The 22,479-nt window shown below is 32.4% G+C and overlaps 1 protein-coding gene across 1 annotated transcript in view; it reads left to right on the forward strand.

Moving 5' to 3' along the window:
• LOC143048848 (uncharacterized) overlaps positions 1–22,479 on the forward strand; it is a 123,742-nt gene that overhangs the window by 73,271 nt on the left and 27,992 nt on the right. The window contains exon 16 of the mRNA XM_076222717.1: positions 17,115–17,423. Within this exon, the coding sequence (XP_076078832.1) occupies positions 17,115–17,423 (309 nt within the window). The remainder of the gene's footprint in view (positions 1–17,114; positions 17,424–22,479) is intronic.

Below are 22,479 nucleotides of genomic sequence, written 5' to 3' on the forward strand. Positions count from 1 at the left end.
GATCTTGGGATACGGATTATCTTTTAATAATATTTTGTGCTGTACAAAAGTTGACCAAAAGATGTCTTTTCATGCAGTGTTACGTGAACGTTTCAATGGAAATATGTGGATGATATTCCGCAATCCACGGCTCCTAGGTAAGTTTTTTTATGATTAAGAAAGGGGAAACGCTTTTATTTAGTAAAAGGTTGGTAATTTTAGATAATTTATTTTTTTATATTTAGGCTTCTTCCTTAAATTGTTACATTATTTAAAGAACTGCGAATTAATGGTAGATTTTTTTTTATCATTTCTGTAAAATGTGATCAAAAAGTTAGTGACGATTAAGAATTTGACAATTATGTAGACACCTATATCTGTTGATGTAAATGTCCTTTGGTTTTGTGAGTCTTTGTTTACTCATTTGTTTACTCCTTGGTTTTGATTATTATTGTCTATTATTGAAAAGTATATATTTTCCGCTAATCATCATAAGTTGTTTTGTCGTTTGATTGCTGTCGTATTGACGTATAACCTACATCTTCTACAGTTTTACTTTCGTTTGTGTATGAAAAATTATTACTGAAAGTTTATTGAGTGAAGATAAATTGGATATGCTTATAAAAAGATGAACCGAGGAGACATGTTTGTACCTAAATTAATAATGTTGAATAGACAGAAACAAATCCAATCTTTTACTCCCTCCCCCCCCCTTTTCCCCCAAATTTGTTTTTCTACTGTATAAATGTTTGAAGAAATGTCCATTTAAACGAAGTATAATTAATCTGCAGCTAATTCGGCTGTCTTGACAAGTATAAATTTTCAGAAAGTCGCAATAAATCCAATTTAGCACAAAATTAGTCCAAATCAGATTTCCTTTATTTGGATATTCTAAAATACAGTTATGTTTTCACAGAATTTACAAAAAAATAGTTACATTTATCATGTGGTTTTAAACACTTATTTAAGATAAACATTGTCCACAAAATATCATAAATTATTTTATCTCTTACTTAAGGGGGCTCGGGGGTCTAAATCATTTTTTTTTATTTGATATAGGATTTCTCTATATTTTTGTATAAATGAACTTTATCTTATACTTAATAGAAACATGAAATGAAAAATGGGGTCACCGTTCATTTACGCTCACAATCTGCCTTCAAAAGAAGCATACATTTTTGTTAATGTCCTTTTTTCTGTTGAACTAATAGGAGAAATAGCGGTAATATAGAAATACAAAAAATAGTTTATGTACAGCTTATACGAAAACAGCAATAAAAAATATAGTTCACCGATGAGCTAAAAAAGTTATTTCAATTTTAAGGTCAAGGATCAGTAAATGAACTAGTCCATAGATTTTTTTTAAATTTAGAACTCGATTAGATATTGAAAATATACATCAGAAAATGTAAAAAAAAGTATATATCACCGACTTCGTTTTCGAGAAAAAATCATTTTTAAAATGGTCCGAGAGGGTACTAAATTACATTGAATATATAGTGGGAATCTGTATTTTTCTTCTACAATTTTCTGTTTCCGGTATAAATCACTTAAACCGCTCCATAGAATTTTTTTTTAAATTAACATTTTCTTCCTCTTTGTCTTACGAATTAGATGATGTTAAAAAAAAATATGGTCACCGACTTAGAAGCGACGCAAACTCAACAGTTTGGCAAAAAAAAAACCATCAAAATTCGTGACGTCGTTATTTTTAATACATAACGTCCAGTTATCATGCTAATTATTTCCAACGTTCTTCGTGTTGATTATGCACGATTATTATGTGTTTCGTATTGATAGATTCTTTTTATCTGGATAATTATCATTAATTTTTATTTTGTATTTCCGATATTCTTTATTCTTTATAGTTAGGCACCCCATTATGCTCTTTTTCTTTTTTCTTTTTTTTTTTTTTGCCTTTTATTCTGCAATTTTTGCCCATTATTCTGTATTCCGTTAACCTCAATCAGACCCTCTTTTATGGAACATTTTAAAAAGAAATTATACGTTATAAAAAATATGATACATGTATGTTCATTATCAATACACATGTCTAAAACAATTACTAATTCAAACAAAAATACATTGTAAGTACATGAACGCAAAAATAGTAAAAACATAAAAATAGAAATCATCAGGTTTACTGTCTACAATCTACAAGTTGACGCAATAAAAGATGTAATTGAAACTATAATTTGTTATGCCCCCGCAACTGAAAGTTGGGGGGGGGGGGGGGTGTTACCCCTGTCCCTCTGTCAGGCGTCCTTCCCCTATTATAGTTAATCCGCATACCATCTACAGTTTGAATCCTAGAACGTTTTCACTTTGTTGTCTGTTTGTACATATATTGAAGGTGTGCATGTGGTCAGGGTTGTGATCTTTATTAATATTTGCTCTAATGGGAGATTGTTGAATTTTGTCACTTTTTTGGGTAACCAATTCGTAAATCTCTTAGACTATCGTGTAGATCATCTGTTTGCATTTTTTCTCCGTTCCGATATATGATTTGGCAAATTTTTGAAAACAACGGTTACTTTAGCAGCGGAACATGTAATAGCTCGTTTTTTTGGTACTATATCACGACAGATCGAGTTCTGTCCATATACTTCTGCTTAACATCGCATATATAAACAAACATTATATCAACGATTCTACAAATTATTGAAAGAGTGTCGTGCGGTTATTTATACATCTGCAAGTTAACAATTAAAACACGCAGACAAACTGACATCTTTGTAAATATTTTTTTTTGTACTGCATAAAATTTATTGTATACAAGTCTACAAAAACGTTTTAAAAAGTTTATAAGTAAATAGTTATTTTTCCATAAGTGTACATGTGTATGCTCGAAGTATATATAGAATCAGTACATGATACACAACATGCGACAAAAAAAGGGGGGTAGTAATAACAGGAAACTAAATTAAACTAAGGCTTTGATCGATGTAAACTTCAATAAAACTGGAAGTTACACAAGGGGAACAGGAAAATAAGAATATATTGCATCACTTAAGACAACCTTTGAATTGACCAGTGAATTTTTTATTTATTACTGACCAGCCACAACGAGATAATCCAACGAGTTTTTAAGGGTTCATATGAAGTGTGAACCTAAAGGTTCTTTATCTTTAAATATAACGCTTATTCTGTAAAATCCTCAATAAACAATTTTGTAAAATTCTTCTATCATTAAAAGATTTCTTAATTCTGTACATGGTTCTTGTCTGTGTCTACACTGTTGTATTAAATTATTATTTTATTTTCTGTTGTTATTCTTTATAATTTTGCAAACTTTTTTGTTCAATTTTTACATTCGACAGTATCCGTTATTCTGCAACACCCTTCGAGATCTTATTATATGTGACAATAAATTAATGTCCTTCTCTCTCTGATTTTCGCTTTCTCTCAAGACATTGCACGGTCTTTGAAGCACGGTGTATTTTCCAGAAGATACATCGTGTAAAACATTTACAAGGAAACCAAACATACGGAGATTGAGATATAACTTAAAAACAGATGTACAAATAAATATTTAATATGCCTACCAAAATAATCCCCCCCCCCCCAAAAAAAAAGAAAAAAGAAAACACAACAAAAAAACAAAAAACAAATCGCACACAGGCTGAGACATGACTCGTAAATGTTTGTTTTGTTATTTAGTTCATCCACACAAATGAGGGAGGGGGAGGACCGGGATCGGAACTCCGGGAACGGGTATTTTTAAATACGGGATTTCGGAATTAATCTTTTCGGGATCCGGGAATGCTTTTTTCGAATTTCGGGATGGTGGGATTTATTTTAAATTACTTTAAATTCGGGACCTCTGTATTTCATTTTTTAAAGTCCGGGACTTCGGAATCAGGACCCCTCCTACTTTTTTAGTAGGTATATAGTAGTAGTATGATATAGAGATGATCGATATAATCTCGTTCTCGACCTTCAAGTTTTATGGGTGAAATAAAATTCAGAACAGTTCTATTCTATATTTGAAATGCTACTTTCAGGGTACATTTTTATTTTTTATTCGGTTATTTTTTAGATATAGGAAGATGTGGTGATATATATATATATAAATAGAACAATTTCCTTTGAGGAGACAACCATACGAATCAATACTAGTAAGAAAATTCTTTTAAGGATCCACTGAATGTTCTTTTATTAGGATAATATTCCATGTATAACTCTTTAAACCATAAACTATTTATACATAAACTTTCAACAAAATTGCGGACGTGAAAGAAAACACCATGATCAGAAAAAAACAAACACGTCAGAATACAAAATGTAGCGATGGATTAATGATCGTGAAACATCATTTTTGTTTATTTTTCATTTGTTATAGTCTAAAAACTGTTGTATGAATATTAAATTATTGTCCCGCCGTAAAGAAGGTTAAAAATTTAAATGTATTATAGTTTAGTGTCATCTATATGACTGACTGACAGAAGCGGAGAATTTATGACTAGTATTAATTTATGTGGTTCATTTCCTTTTCGCTACTTTGAAAAAAAATTTAATTGGTCCGAATGGTGTGATAATTTTCAAAATAGGGGATATCTAGTCTTACCGTACAAGACTAAGTTTAGTATTAATGTCCCAAACTTGCACCCCATTCTGCTTATTTCCTGCTACACGATGTCTTTTCCCAGTGAATATAGGGTTTTTGTATGGACAGTTTTGATATACTACATATAGAATACAGGGGCGGATCCAGGATTTTGCAAAGTGGGGCGAAGGTTTTTAAATTTTTAAAAACAAATTTTGGGACCTTTTTTGGCCTAAAAAACATAAAATAAGTGTAAAATGCACTTTTTAAACGGTTCTTGACGTGGGGCATGTATATTTAATAGTTAATGTTAAATGTAAGAGTTGGACATTTTTGATGTTGTATTCTCCCCATAAATTGGCTATCATAAGATTATAGTATGGGTCAAAAGCTATGAACTGATATATTTGATGATGGACTTGTCAGTAAAAAATAGACATGGAAAATTCTCGCTTGTTGTATGTTAAGTTACCATAAACTCACAGATTTCTTGTTGTAAACAAGATACACGCCGCGCTATTCGATGAATTTTACAATACGAGCGACACGAGTTAAAAAAGACAAACAAGCAAATTTTATACAAATGTTTGGTTGATATGTTTTACCCAACACAATTGAAAATTAATCAAAGGCTAAGAATGAGTCTGAAATGACAACGAATTTATGAATGACGGTCGACAAATGGAGACATAAAGGCCACACCAGCAGGCAGGTTGCAGTCTGATCTTGATAAACGTATTCGATATATCAGTTCATGCAAACCCCCGTCCCGAAAAAAATACGCCCGTTTTTTATTCATTATGTTCATTTAATGCTATGTTATTCTGTTGGAAATTTTCGTTTCTATTAGCCAAAACGTGGACAAGATTATTGTTTTCAATCTAAATACGGCCAGACTCTCATATCTCAGATTGCCTCCTCAAACAATGGCTCGAACGGCTCGAACCTTGCACTTTAAATCTATCCAGAACTTATACTGACTTGGGATAATTATTCAGCTATGTTATTTTAAGATAGGCGCGGGCGTTTCGTAGGTAAATAATATTAATGTGGAACTTTTTTCATAAGATTATAATAGAGTATAACTTTTTTTGGTTGAATTGTGAAATAGAAGTCAATACGTTCTTGCTCACGCCTTTGTCGCTTTGAAGGTGTCATGATTTTTCATGCTCAGAATTGCAAATGTGTTCCTGTAATTTGAATTTCAAAATGACTGAGTGACGTTTTTTCGACGAACTGGTCAACTCAACCATACCGAATCACTCTACTGTGATGCGACTGCGATGTAAGTGAGAGGTTTAGCGCTATAAAACCAGGTTCAATCCATCGTTTTCTACATTTGAAAATGCCTGTACCAAGTCAGGAATATGACAGTTGTTGTCCATTTGTTTGATGTGTTTTATCATTTGAATTTGCCATTTGATTAGGGACTTTCCGTTTTGAACTTTCCTCGGAGTTCAGTATATAGTAGTTTTACTTTTGAAATAATTAGTAAATACTGGCGAAAAAAAATCTGTATATAAAAAGAATTGTCTCATAAAAATTAAATACACGGGAAATGGCAAAGTTTACGAAGTCTAGTCTAAGTCCAAGCAAAAAGGGGGGTGTACGCCCTCATGCCCCCCTCTGTATCCGCCACTACACGCAGTTACTGACAGCTTGTTCAAAGCCAATAACAACTAATAAAAAAATCAAGCATCTAAGACTAAATTCTTACCAAGATTTCTGTAAATCAGTGTTGATTGAGACCCACTGGAAAGAAATGCACCACTATTATTCTGTGTAACAGATTGTCATTGTTGCGTCAACCAGATTGATTTCTTGTTTTACTTCATTTGAATTTTAAAAGTGTAAGAAAAATTGATTTCTTGTCCGTGTGTTGCTCTTATAAACATTTCTTCCTGTTTTTAAAACATGCTAAATGTTTATAATTACATGATTGTGTAATTTACATTCAAACATTAGATGAATTGCATTTATTTCAAACGGGCCAGAAAACATGCTCATTTTCGAATAAGCTGACAATAATTCATGTGAAACAGGGATGGGGATATACAAAGTACTGTAAAAGAAATTAAAGTTAGAGTATCTATACTAATAAACGAGAAGACCTAATTTTGTGTGTCGCTTCTCTTCCTTCTACAATGAATTAATCATCATGCCTCTGTGTTCTATATAGGTATAGTCGCATTTGTCATCTTTTCTTATGATTATTCAGTTTGTGTTATTTTGGGAGGGAAACGAAAATAAAGGTGTCAGACCACCAATTAAAAATCCCTATCTGTTCAACCGAATCTTGCAATTTTCACAGCTAACTCATATTTTACCTTAAGTTTAACTTCAAGGAAACCAGGTATATCCTGAATTGTACATGTATCACCTTTCTACATGCCAATTTTAAACCAATGTTTAAAGTCTTATATGAAATTTCTGATCTTGAAAACACAGGTACTACCAAAATAACTCCCTGTTTTCTGGAAATCTTAAATAAGTGTACTATTGTTATGATATTGTAATTATTATGTTTATTTATGTTGGCCTAATTTGTGTTGTATGGCCTGGTAGTTGTTTACCAAATAATCTTATAACTGTGCAGTTTATGAATGATTGGAACTTTCTAGAATGATCCTGATAAAAGATGCGTAATTTAAACTTCTACGTTATTCCAGAAACTTCCGTTGTAACTTTCCAGGATTTTCCACAATGTTCCATTATAGAGTGTTCTAGAATTTTCCATGACAACACTATATATACAGACACTAAAGTTAAACTCTCATAATTGAACTTGGACATAGACATTGATAGACATTAGTATTCACAGCATTTGGATTGACACTTTTATTCTACAAACAACATCATACTGGATTGTGACATTAGTAGTGAACGTAATATTCAAATTGGATTCCGAAAGATTTCCGGATACAGATAAAGATAACAGATTGGACTCATATTTTGACAGTTAAGTTAACAGTAATATTTGTGTAATACCTTTTGTAAACATTTGTATAATAAATCTTGTTAATTTTTATAATTGATTTGTGTCTTTTGTTGGCTACAATTTAAAGGCGATTTCTGGCCGTAACAGAAATTGGGGGCTCGTCCTGGGATCTTAAAAATATTTTATTCAAAATTTGTTTAATATTTTTATTATAACTAGCCAACAAAATTCTACAAAATGGCATTTGATGCTGGTAAATTTTTGAAAACGCCAGACCTGGAGAGTTTTGATAATTTAAAGAAAGAGGAATTAGTGTTGCTAGCTAAACAACTGAAATTAGTTTTTAAAGTATCTATGAGAAAACAAATTATAAAAAATTTGGTTATAGACAAACTAGTTGACGCAGAAATTTTAGGTGAAGAGGCTCTTGAACTTAAGGTCGAAAATGTTGACACCTTTAAATTAAAACAGCTTGAATTAGAACATGAACTTAGATTAAAAGAACTGGAAATGAAGGAAAGATTGGAAATGGATAAACAAGAAAAAGAAAAAGAAGATGAATTCAAATTAAAACAAGATGAACTTAAATTAAAACAGGCAGAACTTGAAATGAGGGAAAGGCTAGAGATGGAAAAACTGAAAATTGAAATGGTCAAAGAAGAAAGCAACACTAAGGTCCAGTCAAAATCAGATTATTTTGATGCAGCAAAAAATATACGTTTGGTTCCAAAATTTTGTGAAAAAACAGTCGATAAATATTTTCCACAGTTTGAGAAAATTGCTAATAATTTGAAATGGCCAAAGCCATATTGGACTACAATGCTACAAAGTGTTTTTGAAGGAAAGGCCGCTGAAATATACTCTGCACTTCCATCAGAAAAAAGTTCCGATTATGACACTGTGAAACAGGAAGTTTTGAAAGCCTATGAGCTAGTACCAGAAGCATATAGACAGAAATTTAGATCTTATAAAAAGTTTGATTCGCAAACCTATGTGGAATTTGCTCGGGAAAAAGAAGATCTATTTGATAAATGGCTTACTTCAAAGAAAACAGATAACAATTTTGATAACCTAAGACAATTGATGTTATTAGAAGAGTTCAAACAATGTGTTCATTTAGACTTAAAAACACATTTAGACGACAAAACTGTTGGGACAATACATGATGCAGCTGTAATTTCAGATAATTATACCCTTTCACATAAAAGAAGTTTCAAGGGTCAAAATGTTAATACTTCAAGTGGAAATTACAAAAATCAAAGCACTGAGCGTACTGATAGTAAGCCTGTTGCACAGAATAAGAGTCAGTCCAGTTATAATATGTCTAGTCCAAAATTTGATACTTTTGAGAAGAAGTCACTGATTTGTGCTTATTGTAAGAAAAATGGTCACCTGATGGCTGATTGTTTTAGACTCCAGAAGAAGAATGAACGAGATAATAAGCCAAAATCCAGTGCTTGTACGACACCTTATATTACCAGTACGTTGGAATGTCCTGCGAGTCAGGCTTTTAAGTCCAGTTTTTGTGATTACATGGAGGAATATAAACCGTTTATGTCTGATGGGTTTATTTCTATTGTTGATGATACCACTCTTCAGCCTATTAAGATTTTACGGGACACAGGAGCTTCTCAGTCTTTATTGTTAGAAGGTGTGTTGCCTTTGTCCGAGAAGACTTCTGTTGGTGCCTCCGTTTTGTTACAAGGTGTAGAGTTAGGTTGTATAGATGTTCCTCTCCATCGAATTTATCTGAAGTCAGATTTGATAACTGGACCAGTTGTTGTGGGTGTTCGTCCTAATCTCCCTGTTGAGGGTGTTACATTATTGCTAGGAAATGATCTAGCTAGGAACAAAGTGGTTGCTGAACCAATTGTTACCAGTGAACCGGTGGTGGAATTTAAATCACCTGAAGATGATGCTGAATTGTATCCAGCTTGTGTTGTTACTAGGGCGATGGCTAGAAAACAACAAAATGAGATTTTGCAAGAAGACAAGTTTGATTACATGGACCTTTCTGACACTTTTATAGCTGACATTGAAGGTCCTGGTAGCTCAGAAAAGGCCATTACAAAACCACCTAGTGTTAACAAGAATGTTATTATGCCATGGCCAGACGTTACTAGCCATTCATTAGACCGAAAGAATTTATTTGAAGAACAACATAAAGACCCTGAGGTTCTTCAGCTCAGCCAGAGAGCTCAACCACAGGAGGAAGCAGACAAAGTGGCCGAATGCTATTACCATCAGGACGGCATTTTAATGAGGAAGTGGAGGCCTCCTGATGCTACCCCAGAGGAGGAATGGAGAGTGGTGTACCAAGTGGTGGTGCCTAAAGTTTATAGGCAAGAAATTATTGGTCTTGCCCATGACACCCCCTTGGCTGGACACTTAGGTATAAGGAAGACTTGCCTAAAAATATTGCAACATTTCTACTGGCCCAGACTTAGAAACGATGTTGCAGAATACTGCAAATCATGCCATATATGCCAGGTTGTTGGTAAGCCTAACCAGAAAATACCACCAGCACCTCTTCTGCCTATTCCAGCCTTTGAAGAACCTTTCAGCAGAGTTCTAATTGACTGCGTTGGACCTTTACCAAAGACCAAGACTGGAAATGCGTATTTATTGACGATCATGTGTACATCTACCCGCTTTCCTGAAGCTATTCCGCTCAGAAATATCAAGACACCTACTATCGTCAAAGCTTTGATCAAATTTTTCACATTAGTAGGACTTCCTAAGTCTATACAGTCCGACCAGGGATCAAATTTCATGTCAGGTTTATTTCAGCAAGTCGTATACCAGTTAGGGATTGCTCAGTACAGATCAAGTGCTTATCATCCAGAATCTCAAGGTGCCTTAGAACGTTTTCATCAAACATTGAAGAACATGATTAGAACTTTTTGTCTTCAATTTGACAGAGACTGGGATGATGGAGTTCACTTTCTACTTTTTGCGGTTCGAGAGGCTGTTCAAGAATCCCTTGGATTTAGTCCCTTTGAGTTGGTATTTGGTCATACTGTAAGGGGACCGTTAAAATTGATTAAGGAAAAGTGGCTTACTGAACATACTGACTTGAATCTTTTAGACTATGTATCTAGATTTAAAGAAAAATTGTATACTGCTTGTCAAATTGCTCAGAAAAACTTAAAAAATGTACAGAACAAGATGAAAATATGGTATGATAAAGATGCCAGGGACAGAATTTTTGAGCCTGGTGATAAGGTACTTATATTTCTGCCAGTCCCTGGACATCCTTTACAGGCTAAGTATTGTGGTCCTTATACAATAGAGAGTAAAATTAATGATTTGAATTATATTGTAAAAACTCCAGGTCGGCGCAAACAAAATAGAGTGTGTCATATTAATATGTTAAAACCATATTTTGAGCGTACTAATGTATGTGATAGTAAACCAGTTGCCACTTTAGGCATGGTTCAATTTGAGAACAATCATGACAAACCAGATGTAATTGAACAACCTTTTAGTTCTAAATCTATGGAAGAGACAGTTAGATTCAAAAATTCAGAAATTTTGTCAAATTTAGACTCAAAAGTTGCACATCTGTCTTTTGATCGTAGAGAAGAAATAAAAACTTTGGTATTTTCTTTTAAAAATCTTTTTCCAGGTGTGCCAAACAAAACCACTTCTGTTTGTCATGATGTTGATGTAGGAGATGCTTCTCCAATTAAGCAACATCCTTACCGGCTCAATCCACCCAAACTTGAAGCTATGAGAAAAGAAATTAAATATATGCTTGACAATGATATTATTGAGCCGAGTAGCAGTGAATGGAGCTCTCCTTGTCTCCTTGTGCCAAAACCAGATAAAACCTTTCGTTTCGTGACTGATTTCAGAAAAGTAAATTCAGTCTCAAAATCTGATTCCTATCCGATTCCAAGGATAGATGATTGTATTGACAACATTGGTCAAGCAAAATTTGTGAGCAAATTTGATTTGTTGAAAGGTTATTGGCAAGTTCCACTGACACAGAGAGCTCGTGAAATATCAGCTTTTGTTACACCAGATGGCTTATTTCAATATACTGTAATGCCGTTTGGCATGAAAAGTGCTCCAGCTACATTTCAAAGAATGATCAATAATATTATAAAAGATTTAAACTGTTGTTATGCTTATATTGATGATCTAATTGTATGTAGTGATAGCTGGGAACAGCATTTAACACATTTGTATGATACTTTTGATAGATTGTCACAATCAAATTTGACTGTTAATCTTGGTAAAAGTGAGTTTTGTCAGGCCACTGTTGATTATTTAGGGCATACAGTTGGCCAAGGTCAAGTGAAACCTATTATGGCTAAAGTGGAAGCTATTTCCAAATTCCCACCTCCTACAAATAGAAAACAACTTATGAGATATTTAGGCATGATTGGATTTTACAGAAAATTTTGTTCAAATTTTGCTACTGTTGTTCAACCACTGACTCATCGTTTACGAAAAGATTCTAAATTTATCTGGAGTGAAAATTGTCAAAATGCTTTTGAAAATAGCAAATCACTTTTAATTAATAGTCCAATTCTGATTACTCCAGACTTTGAAAAACAATTTAAACTTGCCGTTGATGCAAGTGATGTAGGAATTGGAGCTGTTTTATATCAAGAGACAGATGATAATGTTGAAAAACCTATATCATATTTTTCTAAGAAATTAGATAAACATCAGAAAAATTATTTAACTATTGAAAAAGAGTGTTTTGCAATGTTGTCAGCACTTCAACATTTTGATGTATATTTGAATCCCACTGTATATCCTATTCTTGTTTATACTGATCATAATCCTCTCACCTTCATGCATAAAATGAGAAACAAGAATCAGAGGTTGACTAGGTGGAGTTTATTGTTACAGGAATATGATGTAATTGTAAAACATATTAAGGGTAAAGATAATGTAATAGCTGATGCTTTATCTAGAGCTTATTAAATCACTTTGTATATATTATGTATTTTTGTTCATATTGTTCATGATAAGTTTTTGTTACACTAAAACTTCTTTTAAGGGGGGAGGTGTTATGATATTGTAATTATTATGTTTATTTATGTTGGCCTAATTTGTGTTGTATGGCCTGGTAGTTGTTTACCAAATAATCTTATAACTGTGCAGTTTATGAATGATTGGAACTTTCTAGAATGATCCTGATAAAAGATGCGTAATTTAAACTTCTACGTTATTCCAGAAACTTCCATTGTAACTTTCCAGGATTTTCCACAATGTTCCATTATAGAGTGTTCTAGAATTTTCCATGACAACACTATATATACAGACACTAAAGTTAAACTCTCATAATTGAACTTGGACATAGACATTGATAGACACTAGTATTCACAGCATTTGGATTGACACTTTTATTCTACAAACAACATCATACTGGATTGTGACATTAGTAGTGAACGTAATATTCAAATTGGATTCCGAAAGATTTCCGGATACAGATAAAGATAACAGATTGGACTCATATTTTGACAGTTAAGTTAACAGTAATATTTGTGTAATACCTTTTGTAAACATTTGTATAATAAATCTTGTTAATTTTTATAATTGATTTGTGTCTTTTGTTGGCTACAATTTAAAGGCGATTTCTGGCCGTAACACTATGTAGCGCATTAATCCTGAATTTTTAACGCAAACTCATAGACAAGTGAATTTTGATTCAAAATGGTCTAAATATATTTCCCTTTCACCAGAAGTTTCATTTCTGCATATTTGTTGGTCAGTTTAAGTAAACAATGACATCAAAAGTTCTATTTTGTGTCAGAGTTCAATATACTGTCGAGACCGCACTGTTTTTCCTCATCACACTTATGTAGAAATAGTGGTGAGCAACAGTGATCAACAGTTTTCACACTTGTTTTAACTGGTCGGCAGATATCCAAACTCAAACACCTGATTTTCGTTTTGAAGGTCGTCTTCATGACTGTTTTCATATTCATTTTCAAAATTCTGTAGCATTTCTTCAATTTTAGCAAACAAGTTCATTCTCCTAGAAGATACATACTTTTCGTCAGATTTACCGTTGTCCCATTGAAAAGTCGCCGGTTGAAATTTTAACATTGCAAAATCTGGTCAAAGGGACGTAATTCGTACAAAACGTTGCAATATTTCACTGAATCCACTAGACGGCGTTCATTTACTGTTACTTGACCTTAAGGCCAAACAATGACATTTTTTTCACCAAAGGGAGATAATTTAGATCTTTCAACGATATCTACATTTTAAATGTCACCTGGGGCCACACGAATTTATTTTTTGGAATGATTTCTGTACCATATGATAAAGTAACAACAAAGGTGATAAATAAAATTTAAAATGAAGAAGTTTTTTTTCTGAAAATCTTATACCCGCGAGTCTCCTTAAAGGATGAGAAACACATTTCGTTTCGTAACTTGAAATACAATCATCAAAATTGTTTTTGAGTCTCGCTACTCTCGGTGATTTTTATTTTTATTTTATGGAATAACATCCAGGATCCGTCTCTAAAAGTAAGATTACTTTTGAACTGTGCAGTACATCTGAGTAGCATTATCCAGATTATGCCACAGTTAGAACAAAGAGATTTTAGTTATGTCATGTGTTAACGTTTAATAGAAACCATTTTTCCTGTAGGCAGAAAATTCAAAACAAGCTTGATGTATTTTTTTATGTTATAGTTTCAAATCGAATTTGCCGCGTTTTATTCCTATTAGTCAAGTTTTCTTTTTATGTAACATCTGATAAATACCCTTTTTTTCTAGTGTAAACTATCAATGATAATTATAAAGTATATGTCTACTTAAAACTTGCTTCTTTGATTTATGTATACACTCGAGAGTTGTTTATAATCGTTTTAAAATTTCTGTTTCTGTTTTGCATTTTTTAAACAAAATATAGATTTTTTTCAAATCATTAAGATTTTATTTTTTAACATTCATTTACCTTTATCATATCGTTTCTATTGTTTTACAGGGACTGTACAGTTTAATTCCTTTAGGGTGAATCTAATATGCAATGTTTATATTGTTATATCATCTACTAAATACAAATCAAAAATATTATTTACCATTCTCTTCACTGAATTCGCAAAATCCCTACTAAAATCGCCCGTGTATACTTCACGTTTCATTTCCGATCTCATGATAGTTTACATAAAACCGGATGCGCGAATTCGTAGCCTACGAATGCATATTTGACAACTCAACTCCGCAAGCGGGTTTGCGCAGACACTGCCTTGAAGATTGGAGTCAGGTGCACTCGCACCAGCGGGGTTCGAACTCACAACATCAGTGTTGACTGGCAGTGGTAACTACTTAGACCACTCAGTCACCGGAAGGAAAAAAATGACAACTGCTGCTATGTTTATATATGTCTCCATTTTTAGAGTCACCTCGAGTCAAGTTAAGCCATTTTGTAAGTCAGCAACAAATGGAAGTTGTTAACGATCTTGACTGTCTATACAGCTCTCGCACTGTCGGTTTTGAGAGTAAACTCGAGCCTTTTATAGCTAACTATGCGGTTTGAGCTTTGATCATTTTTGAAGGCAGTACGGTAACTTATGGTGAATAATTTCTGTGTCATTATGGTCTTTTGTAGAGAGTTGTCTCATTGGCAATTATTCCACATCTTCTTTTTTATATCGAGTCAAGTTTTCACTTTGATTTGGAAAGGTTGAGCACATGCGCATTAACACAGATTTTATAACTCGAGCCAACCTGAGTTGTTTTGATATATCTTATTCATAGTAAGCAGCCGTTTTTGTTAGACGGTTGTAACCTCATCTCCCTCAATTTTTAAAGACACCATCAAAAAGAGACAAAAGTGTCGGATAGTTTTGTTTTCTCTTTATTACAATTTTAAATTTGCAAAAAAAATGTTCTATTTATAGTTATAAATGTTACGGACAATATACAATATGCCCGCTTTAGTAAAACAAATAGTATTCCAAACGGGACAGCACATCGTAAATTTTACGAAGATATTGTTTATCGTGCCCGGAAATTTAGAAACGATCCTGTCAAACTTATTGATCTTTTAAATAAATTTTTCTACACAATTTAACACTGTAGTTAGATCTTTGAATATTGTTTTTAGTGGTATTAATATTGATTTTGTTATCGGTAAATTAAAAGCAAACTAAATATTGATGTCATATACATAAGCACATTCATGGACCGACAATATGCATATATCTGTATCTTTGCATGGCACAAGGTAATGTGTATCTCGGACTGTTTATGACGTCTTTACACTTGATACATTGGCTGTTTGATGTGTACTGATTAATAATTTAAAAGTCTTAGAGGTATGATTTTTTTTTAATTCTTTATTATTGGTTTTAGTTTTGAACTAGCCGTCAGTAACTGCGATTTCTATCATTCTGTTCTTAGTGTCTTTTTTGATGGCCACATCGACTCTTTGATTTCGTTAAATGTATTTATATTTGTATCCATTTTACCAGTTCAAAGTCAGGAGCCTCTCATTCAGTGGTTGTCGTTTTTTGCTGTGTAACAGATTTGTTTTTCGATCAATTCTTGTAGATAAATAAGGCCGTTAGATTTCTCGTTGTGCATTTGTCATTTTGGGGCGTTTTATAGCTTATTGTGCGGTATACAATAAGGCATTTGCTCATTGTTGACCGCCGTGTGGTGATCTATACATGTGAAAGTTGATAATTTCTGCGTCATTTGGTCTATCTTGCGAAGAGTTGTCTTATTGGCAATCATACCAAATCTTCCTTTTTATACAAACCTCCTAATATTCTGCAATATTGTAAGATCAATATAAAATTGAGATATTTGTATAGTTCCATTCTGATTTGGAAAAGTTGTATTAAAATTTAAAGGCGTCTATCTGAATTTAGTCTGAACTGAAAATATTACACCTTTTGACCTATTAATTAAATCTTTCAATTTAATAGCAGTATTCAAATAATGAAACAACCTGGAATGAGATAGCTGCAAAGTTTTATGAAAATCCAAGTTGATTTAAAAAAGTTAATAAATAAACACTGCTATCTGCATCTAATCAGAACTGAAAATTCTAACTTTTTTTACCTGATAATCAAATCCTTTAATTGGACAGCAATGGACCAAACTACCAAATAACCTGGAATTTTGTAAGCCCAATAGACAATTGAGTTAGATGGACTGATTCAGACCAGTCTAGACTAAATTAAAAGTCAAGACTGGTCAAGGATTTTTCGAGAATGTATTCAGATTATAGCAAGATTGACAAGTACTTAATCAGACTTATAGGTACAGTCGAGACCAAAGTCAAGTACGGTTAAGTACAGTTAAATCACAAACATACTGAAAACAGAGGAAAATTCAAAATGGAAAGTCCCTAATTTGTTTTTTAGATAGATAGTTTATTCTCATAAAACCATGCAAGTACAAAGGTTACAGGAAAGTTAAAAAATAATATACATTAAAATAAAAATGCATTTCCGACTCTCAGCAATTTGTAGTGTTACGTTAAGCTATGCCTGCCCATGACAAAAACTCAATTTCAAAAATTCTAAATTCAAAGCATATTACAATGATTTTCTACAATTTATCTGAAATTTGACATAAAATAGAATAAGATACATCAGGTCTATCTTTTTATCGGAAAGTTCTCTAAATGTTTTCATCAAGGATATCTTTCTTGTTTTTTTTTCAGAAATCAAACAATTGCAACTTAATCTTCAAAAATTGGAGAAAGATATACAGGCGGAATTTGACAAAAACTACATTGACCATTTCGTGGAATGTAACGTATTCGATATGGATGACCATGAAATAATTTTGGAAGCTACACATAGTGAAAACGGTAGAGCAAAATGTTTTTTTGAAAAGATTTCTAGCATTCAATATATTGAAAAAGGATCCGTTGATTGTTTAGCAGAATGTTTGTTGGGCAGTAAAAACAGGAAAAATACAAGAAAACCCCTGGCGAAATTATTGTTCGCAGAAAAGATGCCGGAACAAGGTAACATAGGGTAGCACTTTCGCTTAAATATATAGAAAGATAGATATATAAATTCTATATCTTTATATCTTAACTCTTATCAACAAATAACAAGGTTGTAAATTGATACAGCAGACGTGCATTTGTTCGGCAAAAGACTAATTTATGACACTCTAATGATAAGTTCTATGCCCAAAACATAATTGAAGCCAATCAAAACCAAAAATGTCTGCCTTAAGGATGTTAATGTTATAGATAATATTAATAAAATTATTTGACAACATATTTGGAGTTGAAAAAGGAGTCAGTTAAATTAAATATAATCTTAAGAAAATAAATTAATCACTTATTTTAATCATATTTCAATTTAAAGATAAAGTCAATAGTAGTATACCGCTGTATATTCGGGTGACAAACTAAAACTGAATGAAACACATAAAATATAAGAGAACTACGACACAACAGAAAAACAACACCAAAATGTAACATACACAGAAACGAACTATAATATAACAATGGCCATTTTCCTTACTTGGTACAGGCCAATTTAAGAACAAATGATGGGTTGAACTTGGTTTTGTGGCTAGCCAAACATCCTGCTTTTATGGCAATTTAAAATATAAAATAAAAACAACAACATTAACCATATTTCACCGGTCGTAACACAACCTTATTTAAAAAAATCATAGTTTTTATACATATCCTGCTTATCTGTTCAAACATTTACATAATCTATCATCTGATGTAGATCTTCTACTTTTTCACTAAAAATAACTACACAATCAGCGTATACTAATAAGCCTGATTTAAGCTCTCTCAAGTTTAAAAGACTTGAAAATCTGTTTTATTATTTCTTTTCCATTTCATTAAAATATACTGAATAAAGTAAAATGGACAAGGATTTCGTTTGTATTAGAAAAAATTACATACCCCAAAAAATGAGAAATCTCCATAGCATTTGATACATGACTTTAACTTTTAATGCATATATTTGAAAGTATTACACAATCTGGTTAATTTCTGTAATAATTTCTTATGTGAAACAACATTACACGCTTGCATATGAAAAGCACCTCATCAGTTATCATTTTGTTAATCAAGGACATTTTTTCATGTATTTACACGTGTTACAATGTTTTTGAATAGAGTACACAATACCGAAATCAATAAGTTTTTTTTCTGTTAGGAGATACTCATGAATTATATTGTCAAAGCTGGTTTATCGGCATCGCTTCAAACGGCGTAAACATCTTTCAAATCTGTTTCAGTACATGTAGCACGTAAATCTAGCTCCGCAACAATATTCGAATTAACTATTTACACTTTCATGGATGTCTTCTACATTGCTAGCCAAACTAATAACAAGTCTTAGAACCTCTGTGTTTCTGAAACCATGACGTCTTCTTTGAATCCCGACATCCTCCTGAATAGTATCATACACATTTTTCTAACAAGAAAAATTAGTCTTAAACTTGATTACTTTTCATAAAAATCTAAAATACAATGGATTGATTGATTGGTGATTATTTTCTGTTGCATCCGAATAAGCAATTAAATGCTATACCGCGGCGAAAAATGTAGTTGAACATGAAAAGAAGAAGTGTTAAAATGTCCAAACTAAAATTTCGATCCCAGTTAACAAACTCTCATACTACACTTAATGATAATCACGCTATACCCGTTTTTTGCGGTCGTATATTGGTATCACGTCGTCGTCGTCGTAATCGTAGTCGTAGTCGTCAGCGTAGTCCGAAGACGGATGGTTGCAGGATAATAACTTTAGTATAAGTACACAGAAATCAATAAAATGTAAACACAATGTTTATAACCACAGAAGGAAGCTTTGGATTTATTTTGGGGGTTATGGTTCCCTAATGTTTAGGAATAAGGGCCCAAAGAGCCCAAAAATAGCATTTATCTAGTGTCAGAACAATAAGTTGTGTACAAGTATTTCAATTGTTCTGAAATTGTACCATAATGTTCAATACCATAAGTAATATTTTAAGGGTTATGGGGCAAACAGTCTAGGAATAAAGGGCCAAAAAGGGGCTGAAAACAAGCTTTTTTGTAGTTTCAAGTCAATAAATTGAAGTTATTTTTCTTTTTAAGAATGGTTTTGAATCACCTAAAACCAATACTTTGAAAATTGGAGTTATCTTTCTTTACCCAGAAGATAAGTTGAATCAACTTAAATCAATGCTATATACAACATACAATACAATATTCACTTTACTACCAACTGATAAATCAAAGCAATCTTAACCATTCAGTGATTACATGCACTTTGATTACCATTCTAGGGTTATGCCCCATTAAAAGTAGAAAAATTGAAGATTGTTTAAGTTCTGTTCTCTTAACTAAGTTTGTCTCAACTTTTAATGACATGTGTATATAATGCTTTATTACCTCTAAACTCAGTTAAAGTTCATCTTGAGCAGCTTCACTTTTACAGTTCTTGAGTTATGTCCATTGTTAACCTTAAATGCTAGCGGGGGCATCATCTGTGTCCTTTTGGACACATTCCCCATTTATTTTTTTGGAAGTTACTATTAATTAATATTAATTTTAACCATGACTGTATGACATTTTATAAGATGTATTTAAATGAGTAGTTATTGTTGCGAACTCCATTCGAAATTTAAATTGAGATCATTTTTGTAATAAGGGAAAGGGGGAAGTGAAAAAAAACTGATGTTGGGATCAATTTGTTTTTCTCATTTCAGATTTTAGGAACCTATACTGTGTCAACTATTTAATCACAATCCAAATTCAGAGCTTTATCCAGTTTGAATGGTGTGTCCATACTTTCCCCAATCGTTAATGGTTCGAACTCGGCGGTCGTATAAAGCTGCGCCTTGCGAAGCATCTTGTTTGTGAAATGTAAATGAACTACTAATATTAATAAATATCCCATAATTAATTCGTCGTCCTACGGATTTAAACAATCGTAACGTACAAAGCCTTGTGCGGTTTTGAATCTTCTGTAATTGTGTCTATAACTTGATAAATAGACTGATGGTCGGTATAACCAGTTCATTTGGTTAATGTTTATATAAATCGTCTAAGACAATGACATTTACTTGTTTTCCTACACGCTCATCAAGATCCCTAAAAACAGCTATTGACCCTAGGGATAACAAAAATGTTTTTGCTCTTGCAATGTTTTAAACACATCATGCGAAAAATAAGTTTCTATCTGGCGAAACATTAATCGTGCAAACATATATGCATGGAAAAATAGAGTTATCAAATAAAACCCTAGTCATACTATCAGCACAATATTTCACAATATCTATACACTTTTGAATTTTTTTTATAAGATAATACAACACCAGCTGCAATTAACTTTTCTCTGCATTTTGATATCAATTAAATTTTTCTCTAAATAGGTCCTGTTTTGTATCATTCTCTGCTGTTATTTGATACTCCACAATTCGCCATTTACAAAAAAATAATCATAAACAAGATAGGCAGAATTTCTATTTTCCCGCTCTTTGTGTTGTTTAGACTTGGTTTCCGTATTGTGTATTAAAGTCTTGTTTTTCGTTCGATCTATTTTTTTTCATTGGGATGTAAGACCCAATGATGAATATTCGTTGGGCGCGAAAACAACGTTTACGATTTGTTATAAGCTTGATATTTCAGTAGGAAGAAGACCTGGTTGCTTCTTGTCTTGATTGAAGTTGCCTTTTGTTAAAAACGTCTGTTTGTCTTTTGCTCATTGTTTCTAATCTTATTTTCATTGTTTGGCAACTTCTTAAACAACTGAAAGTGTTTTTTGTCATATAAAATTCTTTCCGATTATGAGTGAGATGATAACTTTATTCGGTATATGATATACTAAAGATATAGCTATCCGTCATACAGAGTGCACCTGACCTCAACCTGTTTTCAGTGCTTACGTCTACGACACATATTTTATAGATAATACGTCAATTTAGCTGGAATAAGGAATTATTGTAAGATTTATATGTCTGACTGACAGTTTTTGTCTGACTTTGACTTCCACCTCATCGTTCAACAACGTGAGATATATAGATGTTTGGCATGTTTCATCTGATATTGAATTCATTTTCGTGATGCATTTGGCTATGATAAGTTTTCACTGTTTGGTCTATTAATCAGATAGTTTAAGCAATATCTCAACTGTGTTAGGTGAATGGTATAGTTGTAGTTTTCTGGCAGTATAAATCTGACCTCATTTTCATGGTTCTTTCGTGAATGTTATTTTCATGGTTATACTGTGCCAAATTTATCTACTTAATTTACTGTACGGAATTATTGCATTTTGTGAATGCTGTCTAGCAGCAGTACTAATCTTAACTTTGCTTGGTTTTTATGGCTCGTTATTCAATATTTATTTTTAGAAGTGCAGACACCGCATATTTTAGAAATATGATAACTATATTTGGTGTATTTAATGATTGGTAATTTTTACATAAATGTATGTCAGGGTTAATCTTACCTCGATCTGACATGTGCATGTATCTTATGAGATACTTTATGAAGTAAACAGTTATATAACTAAAAACCGAAAATCCAAGGCATATTCAAAACAGTAAGTCTCTTATCAAAAGGCAAAATCAAACATTGACAAATGCTCAATTACATTTAATGGATCGTAGAAAACATCCATAAAATGTACTTGAACAGCTATTTTCTTTAATCATCATATTATAGATTTTCAATATAAATTCAATTATGGTACGTTTTATAAGTTAAATCAGTCGAGATATATTATGTGCGTATTCCTTTAACTATCTTCCAATCGTTAAGATAAAAATAAACGATCACACTACCTGTCATTTGAAGAACAACAATTGAATAAAAGGAACTAATTTGGGACTAAAGACTGATATTGTATCATCAATGATTTATTTTTTAATCATGCATTGGTTAACCTAAATACTGTGAGAACCTATAAGGTGACTATTTTTGGTAATTAATTCAAATACCAGTGTCAGTGTATTTACATAAATACAGCTTTCAAAACTCAAGAAGTTGAGTTTTGACAGCTGTATTTATATAAGTTGATGTAAATGTAACCATGTGTCTGTCAGGGTAAGGATTCGATTCA

Source organism: Mytilus galloprovincialis, chromosome 10 (assembly GCF_965363235.1).
Source record: "Mytilus galloprovincialis chromosome 10, xbMytGall1.hap1.1, whole genome shotgun sequence".
NCBI lineage: Eukaryota > Metazoa > Mollusca > Bivalvia > Mytilida > Mytilidae > Mytilus > Mytilus galloprovincialis.